This window comes from Echinops telfairi, unplaced genomic scaffold, assembly GCF_000313985.2.
Source record: "Echinops telfairi isolate 266 unplaced genomic scaffold, ASM31398v2 ScPeMD7_3533;HRSCAF=4204_1, whole genome shotgun sequence".
Taxonomy (NCBI): domain Eukaryota; kingdom Metazoa; phylum Chordata; class Mammalia; order Afrosoricida; family Tenrecidae; genus Echinops; species Echinops telfairi.
Genome location: NW_022107432.1, coordinates 14,033,524 through 14,041,909, shown reverse-complemented (window position 1 = coordinate 14,041,909; position 8,386 = coordinate 14,033,524). Strand labels below are relative to the sequence as shown.

Here is an 8,386-nt window from a genome sequence, read left to right as displayed (position 1 = left end):
TTTTTTTAAAAGAAACATGAGATATGAAATAATAATCTACTAAGACCCAATATTGGCCACATTTTCAAAATAGTGCATAAAAATGCTTTTCTATAGTGATAAAAAAAAAGTTTCCCGACTACTAAGATATCACTACTCTACAATATATTTATTTGATCGTTTTTATACCTTTAAAAAAATCATTTTGAAAACCTGGTAGGAAACCCATGGAACTTGATGTACTTCCTATAGCTGGAATTCCTGTAGGAATTTAGTTCATGTCTTTAGTTTGTTATCATATAATTACAGATTTTAAATCTACATTTTGTATCTAAGAATTACAAGATTAACTCTTCCAATTTTATGTAGTTTCTTTCGAGGAGAATTACTAGAATTTGTCTTGTTTTAATAACCGTTGGACAGCATCTTATATTTAAATTATTTCAATCCTCACCATTAGTTCTTTATATTATGCTATTCTTATCTGTATTTTTGAATTTTATGCTCAGGTTAATGTCTCTTGACTAGAACTCATGCATTTTTCTCCTTCTCTCAAGGCAAAGACTATCTGTTGTTTGATTCCATGTGTTCATGGCATCTTAGGAGAATCTCTGGTTCTTTGTCTCAATCTTTTTTCTCTTTCTGCTTGTGGATACAGCATTACAATTCTTCTATAGTTGTTATCAAGACAAATTCTAAGGTTATCAAGCTTTAAATTCCCTTTTAATTATCTTTTTTCCCTCTTGTGTTTTTTTTTCTTATTATGAAGATATGTTACACTTATTATTCTTGACACTGATCTGCTCAAATTAAAATTAACTACTCCCAGGTTAAGTATGTGTATTCCCATTATAGTTTTTATTCTCTTTTCTATTGTAGGGACAAAACCTGATTTCTTATTAAACAAGAATAAATTTCCGATGTGTGAATTTCCATTTTCTGTGCTCTATTTCTTATACCTTCTCTTTTGTCATATATGTATCCTTGAGTTTCTTCTTCTATATTAACCAGTTTATTCTTTATATCAAGTATTCATTTTGATGTAGGGGGATTTTGTGCCTTATTGCAACCAATGCACTATTTAGTTCTGTTACTGCATCTTAAATTCCTTAAGATTCTTCATATGTTCCATCTCACTACCACTTTACTTTTGTCTCCCTGTAAACCAGCTACCTTTTCAACTATGACTAGTATGCAGTCATCTCATCTTTCAACCCTTCCTCACAGCATGTCGATTTTTAAAAAAGATTATATTAACAGTTATCAAATATTATCTCAAATGTAATTCTGGAATAAACTACATTATTTCCCTGACTTTTCTTAGAGTGTTCTCCTTCTAGTATAATATACCTATTACTTTTGTCCCTTCAGTCAGTTACTTGGAAAAATGTACCCATTAGTTATGATTGTTAATCTAAAGTTTAATTTCATGTTGTAATAAAATTTCAAGCTGAAACAAAATAAGATAAACACACACACACAATACTTCTGAACTTACTCTTATTCCCTACCTCTCATTTCCTGAAGCAATATCAGCTCCAAGATGTGTCCAGGATTTCTTAGGATAAGCGCTATGAAGATGAAAATTTCCATAAACTCCTGAAAATAGAAGGCATAGCACATGAATAGTGAAATTGTTCAGAGTAATTCATATACATAAGTAAAAAGCATTCCTGATATTCATCAAAATATATGATGGAGAAACTATATATGAAAGTGCCCATCTTATTAGAAAACTTGGCAACCCTTTTATAGCAAAGGAGCCTTGGTGATGTAGTGGGAACTTCCGCTGTTCCACTCTTGGAAACTGACATGGGTTAGCTCTACACTATTGTGTAGAGTCACTATGAGTTGGCATCGACTAGATGGCAGTGGATGTGGGTTTTTTGGTTTTGATTATTTTATTGTCAGTCAAATATACTTCAGATGGCTGTGAAACTCAGGGTCTAGAGAGAAATGAATGCTACACCAAATAACCAGCTCAAAGCTGGCTGGGATTCCCTAGGTAGTACACATTATTAATGTGCTTGGTGACTAACTGAAAGATTGAGTATGGATTGTTTACCCAGAGGAGACTCAGACAAAAAGCCTGGTGATTCAGTTTTTAAAAACTATCCATTGATAACCTTGTACAGCATAGTTCTACTCTGTCACACAGGGAGTCACCATGTTTTGGAAGTGATACAACAGTGAATTTTATATTTATCTGTAGTTGATAATATGGACTCAGTTCAGTCTTTGATATTTGTCCAGTCTGAATGTAAATCCACTTTCTAGAAACACACACACACACGCGCGTATCTATAAATCTATCATTATAGCTTTAGGAGGGAAGTAAAACAAATAAGCAAACAAACAAATGATTGCTACCAGGATTCCTGTTCATAGTTACACGGGTCTTTTGCAAACATAACGTGCCTAACTCTGTCTCTGTGATTAGTGGATGGTTAGAATTCTTAAGAACACAAGTTGAATCACTTAAGGTTGTCAAAAGGACCATTTTGACCTGATATAAATACAAAAATGTAGAATTATTCAGAGAAGGGTTGGAGAAATTAAACACTGCCTTTAGAAATATATAGTCTTAGATGAAGGATGCTAGAGAAGCAATAGCTTCATATTTTGATATTTTTATTTAATAATAGTTTTATGGTTTGGTAGCATTGCATTTCACCTAATATCATGTGTGTGTAGGTGTATGTGTAGGTGTAGGTGTAGGTGTAGGTGTAGGTAGCTTTTCGAAGCCCTCTCACATAAAGTTTTCCATTCTTCTGCATACCATCCATCCTTTCTTCATGTTAGTTGAGACCTGTGTCTCCATAGTATCCTCTTACCAATAGTTCCAGAGTCAATATCAATGTCCTGTAATCGATCACAAAGGACCCCCTCGGAAGCCCGAAGGAGGATCAGAAGCTTTTGTTCACTATTCAACGGATTGTCCAAAGTACCTGTTGGCAAAAAACAGTATATAATTCTATATAATTTGAAATTAAAAGAAAATACAGAAGGGAGAATTGTAATACAATTTAGGGAATGTCGAAGTGGGTCATATTGACTACATGAGCCCTGGCAGTATAGTGTGAAATGATTCGGGCTGTTAGCTTCAAGATCAGCAGTTTGAAACCACCTGCCACTTGGAGAGAGAAAGGCAGGGCTTTCTACTCCTGTAAAGACCTGCACTAGCCTATTCTATAAGGTATGAGTCGGTATCCACTTGATGGAAGTGAGTTTGTTCATTGGTTTTGTTTTATTTTGGTTTGGGTTATAAGATTGACTAAGGATTAGAACCCACAGCCTCTGCCTTTATAGTGTGGAGTTGAATGCATCTAGGTATGCTGCCACTTTGTGCAGGTAATGCCAGTCCTCAGCTGAGCCCCTAATGCCATCCTCTCGGTCAACATAAGGCTGTGCTTGAGTACAAAGAAGGGAGGCAGGGAGGAGCAGACTGTGAAAGAAACTGTGTGCTGTGTAACTCTTATCATATAGTTAGAAGTCTGTCCGGTAAGCTGTTTTCCAACTGTGATTTCATTTATTTCACGGAGGGTAGTTTAGAGTCTTGGGGAAAAAATGGCCTAGCACTAAACAGATAGTCGAGAGAAAAAGTAGGACAGTTTTTGCCCTAGAGAAATGTGTGCAGAGTCCCACAAAAAGAGTTCAGCGTTCCTCTCAAATCAGAGATTAAATCAATTATGCAACCCAAACTGCAGCACATGTGGAGCTTTTGCAAAAAGTCTGGGCAAAATTAGCCAGCCTGCCGCGATCTTTTGGTATCTGCAATGACCAGAATTGGGGTTCTTTCTTTCTTTCCCCCCCCCTCAGTTTGGGGGAGGTGAAAGATGGAGGATGGGGACTAAGAAGAAAGATGAGAACAGGGTCTCAGGGGAGGAAATAGAGGGTACTGTAACATTAAAATGCAGGGCTTCCTGAATCTATAAAATCAGATGAAGAAAGGCCCCGAAATGCCAGGCTCAGTGTATTCTCCTATCTAGCACTCACTGAAGGGTGAGGGGTTCTCTACAAACTGGACTTTGTCCCCAGATTCGAGTAGCTACTTCTGAGGAAATCTCAGCAGAACGCAGATTCTTCCTGGCTCTCTTCCTACAAGTTGCACACGGCTGTTTGTGCTGTTATTGTGTGCCCTTGGACCCATTCTGACCCACAGGGACTTGAGTCCATGACAATAGAACTGCTCCACAGGGCTCCCTAAACTGCCATCTTTATGAGAGCTGACTGCCGTCATTCTCCAGAGGAGCTGATGGATTTGAGCCGCCAACCTTTCAGTTAGTAGCCAAACACTTAATTCTTGCTCCAAACTGTAACAGGATGCATTTTGAACTTGGGTTCATTTAAATACCCATGATGAGAGGATAGTTGTTATAGTGTTTCAGAGATATACTTGTTATTGTGTCACAAAAAGGTATTTTTAAGAGATGGTTTTAATTAATTCACACAAGACTATGATGAAAATCATTGAGGTTCTCATGAGGAAACTGAGACAAAGGGAGGTTAAAGCACCTGCCAAAGATTACACAGCGAATAAGGAAGAAGCTGGGCCTTAAATACCACCCTAGAAGGTCATGGAAGAATAGGAAAAGGAAATTGGTGCTGCCTGGCCTGGTGGTGGGCAGTGAAAGGTATGCTCAATATGTTCCAGATGCTAAAATCACCTGGGGAGATGGAAGAAAATAAGTTCTGGCAAAGAAAAGATAACCGTTGTGATGATTCAGGGTCTGTGATACAAATGGCGTCCATGAACTTCAAAAGGTAAGAAAAAGGGGGAAAGGACTTTTTTATTATTATTATTTTGTGAACTGAACATGTCTGAGTGATTCAAATACAAACCCAGTTCATACGTAAGCTCACCTCTAACAATTCAAATGCATCAATTTTTCTTTAGTCATCTTATTCAATATCCAACTTTCCCCTGCACATGGGGCAATTGAAAGTACCGTGCGACCGGGGTGGGAAGGAACAGGGAAGAGGGGCGGGGTGGAGGGCTACGATGAGAAGTGTCTGCCGAAGAAAGACCAAGCTTTCTACTCCTGTAAAAGAGTTACCGTCTCAAAATCCACAAGGACAGTTCGTTCTGTGCTGACCCACAGGGTCGCTCTATGGCAGTGGTTTGTTGTTTGTGCTTGGTTGTTGCAGTCATACTTGTGTGGTTGTTGCATTCATACTTGTGTGATTGTTTCATTCGTACTTGTGTGGTTGTTGCATTCATACTTGTGTGGTTGTTTCATTCATACTTGTGTGGTTATTTCATTCATACTTGTGTGGTTGTTGCATTCATACTTGTGTGGTTGTTTCATTTATACTTGTGTGGTTGTTGCATTCATACTTGTGTGGTTGTTTCATTCGTACTTGTGTGGTTGTTTCACTCATACTTGTGTGGTTGCTTCATTCATGCTTGCCAGGGGCAACCTAACAGCAACAACATGGGCACATAAGATAGTATAAGACAAAGTTGTAGATAAAACACCAGTTAATGTAAAGCACAAAAATCCCATAAACTTTCTTGTTAAGATAACTTTATCTGTATAAATGAAAAGATAACATTAGTAATCTTATATAGCCCATCATACCAGTATTTTTTTTAAATCTATGTTATAGGAGAAAAGAAAATAAATTTCATGGAGACAACAATATTCAATTTGCTGGTGTTTGTTTGTTTTTCATTTATTTAGAAATAAAGCCTTCTCATGCCCCAATAGAAAAGCTTAGAAATAATGATTTTAATTAAGATTAAATCTACAGGAATATAAATAAGCAAATATATGTACACACATGCACAGACTAGAGCCTTTAACTACTTAACCTTGTTTTATTGCTTATGGATACATATACACACACCATTAAAAATAAAGAGGTTTTCTGAAGCCCATATTATATTACTTATGTATCTAGTTTTTATGTTATGAAAGGCGGTCCCAAAATGAAATTTCAGATCACTCTCTCATAACAAGTTTGCATGTAATATATCTTTTCTTAAAATTATCTTGTTATGTAAAAAAATAGAATTGTCATTTAATGTCTACAAAATCTTCTACTTTGGTGATAGAGGTTCATGGGAAAAATAATAAAACTACATCTTCAGAAACACTGAATTAACAAACTGAAGTAAAATTGACTTTTGTGTTTAGTAAAGCACTCAAGACAGAGGACACATTTCATTGCATAAGTGTTTTTGCTTGAAATTCATATATATTTGAAAATAATGTAATGTCTTACTATCAAAGAACTAATATACAATCATGTATTTCTACATTTAACCTCAATATGAAAAAAAAATACTATTTAACTGTGAGCTACCAGCCTCATTAGACGTAATCAATAAAATGAGGGTTAGTGTTTCTTGAGCTTGTAAAGCATAAACTGTTAAGCCTTTGCTCTTATAGTTAAGTAAATGCAATACTGAAAAGTCACATCCCCTGGAAGTCATCTTTTTATTTGACTTGTAACAAGTCAATGTGAATATATACCAAGGTTTTCACTGATGACCTATGTTAGATAATCTGCAAAATTCCTCAATCCTGTAGATATCAGTGCACACTTAAATATATACAGTAAATGTTTGACTTTGTGTATTGTTTTCTAATCAGAGTTCAACTCAGAAGAGGATATCTTAGAATAAACATACTTAAACTATATTTCTAAGCAACATCACCACACAAGGTTCTTTCTGGCTGCTCAGTGGAAGTGACTTCTGGGTATTGTGGTTTTAGGCTGGAGGATATGTTTTAATCTACACTTTTCTCTGGTTTACCTCCTTCTTATTACTTAATCATCCAATGAACCTTACAGAACTGTCAGTTTGGAAGGCAATAAACTGTGTATGGATTTTTCTTCTTCTTTAGGATTGAAAAAGTTCCAATCATGGAAGCACTGGAAGAAACTTCCATACATCCAGTACTTCATTTCCTGACAATCAAAGGCATGTGCTAATGATAAGGTTAAGCTCCAGGCTATGAGTGTGAGACAGGACTGACAAGTAACCATCACTGGTCCTGCAAAACAGTAAGTGACAAGATTTAGGCTAAAAACCCAAGTTCTTAGTATAATTACTGAGCCACTAGGCAGTACAGCCACATGAACTGGTTGTGGCAGGCCAAAAAAACAATAAACCACAGAATCCCCAGGGGGAACCAATGTTTGCAGCATGTCATTGCTTATTTTGGGAAGCAAATAAAGTTAAATTTTAAAGAAACAAATGTATCTTTACTGCTAAGTCCTCTGACATTTTCCAGAAACCATTATAAGAGTATCTTCTGTTCTCAGTTTCCAATATACAAGATGAAAACACAGGTGAACAATTGCATCAATAACATGCTAACATCATCGATAACTAAGAGAGATCAAGAGCTACAAGGTCAAACATGTCTCATCTGATGTCTCATCTAAAAGGAGACAATTATGCAAGGAATGAGTTCAAACAGTTATTTCATTGTATGGAATTTTTAAAAAGTAAAACTATAAACAGATATTTAGGGACCAGACTTTGAGCTAATTATTTTAAATGTTTTTCTAACCTCAGATGACTGTAAAAAAATAAAACATTTTGAATTTGGACATCATCATCAGATTTTCCAACATGCCTTATTTTTTTCATAAAGTTAAAAAAAATATTGTGGTCATTTATACATAAACACTTTAACTCCTTCCTCACATATCTTGTGCAGGAAAAAAAATCAGTGAGCTGAGAGATAGACCTAGATATGCCCATACAAATAATACTAGATGTCTACTTTGCACTAAGTACAACACAAGGTGTTCTGAACAAGCCTATCATTTAATGGAAGACCTCCATGAAACATGCCATTTAATAACCATAAAATGAATGCAATGATGATAACATGATGTGTTACGATTGACAAAGACAGAAACCCTAAAATCGACTGAGTGGCACTAGAAAAGGCTTTATACATAATAAAGGTTGTGCTACGGTAAACTCATGAAAGAATGTTCAACATACCTAAGACCCAGTTTCATATCCTGTTCCTGTTCTTTACTGGCTATGAGATTTGGGAACAACTCAATAATTGTTTTGGCTCTCTTTCCTCATCTACGTAATGAGTCAGATGATTCACATAATCATCTGAGGTCTGAAATATGAATTAAAAATCTACTATTGGGGAACTTGCCAGAAATTACATAAGGGGTTGCAACAAAGAATTAAAGTATTATTTGCTGAAGGTGCCCCAACAGACTGGACTGGAAAACACTCCTAAAGGCCAACAAATGATTCTTGAACTAACTACAAGCTTTTCTTTCTTGTTGTGTTTTGTTGTCATTGGTTTGTTGTTGTTTTGTTGTTTATTGTTGCTTGGTTTTGCTCTGTCTTGTTTTTGTGCATGTTATTATCTCCGCATCTCTGTCTAAATAAGATAGGCTGGATGAACAATCTAGAGGA

General features: G+C 35.9%; 1 protein-coding gene across 1 annotated transcript in view; it reads right to left on the bottom strand.

The window, feature by feature from the left end:
• The window catches only part of PKHD1 (PKHD1 ciliary IPT domain containing fibrocystin/polyductin), a 579,560-nt gene that overhangs the window by 192,050 nt on the left and 379,124 nt on the right, over positions 1 to 8,386 (bottom strand). Inside the window, exons 55-56 of the mRNA XM_045294754.1 lie at positions 2,814 to 2,927; positions 1,491 to 1,578 (exon numbers count right to left, since the gene is read on the bottom strand). Coding sequence (XP_045150689.1) covers positions 1,491 to 1,578; positions 2,814 to 2,927 — 202 coding nt within the window. The remainder of the gene's footprint in view (positions 1 to 1,490; positions 1,579 to 2,813; positions 2,928 to 8,386) is intronic.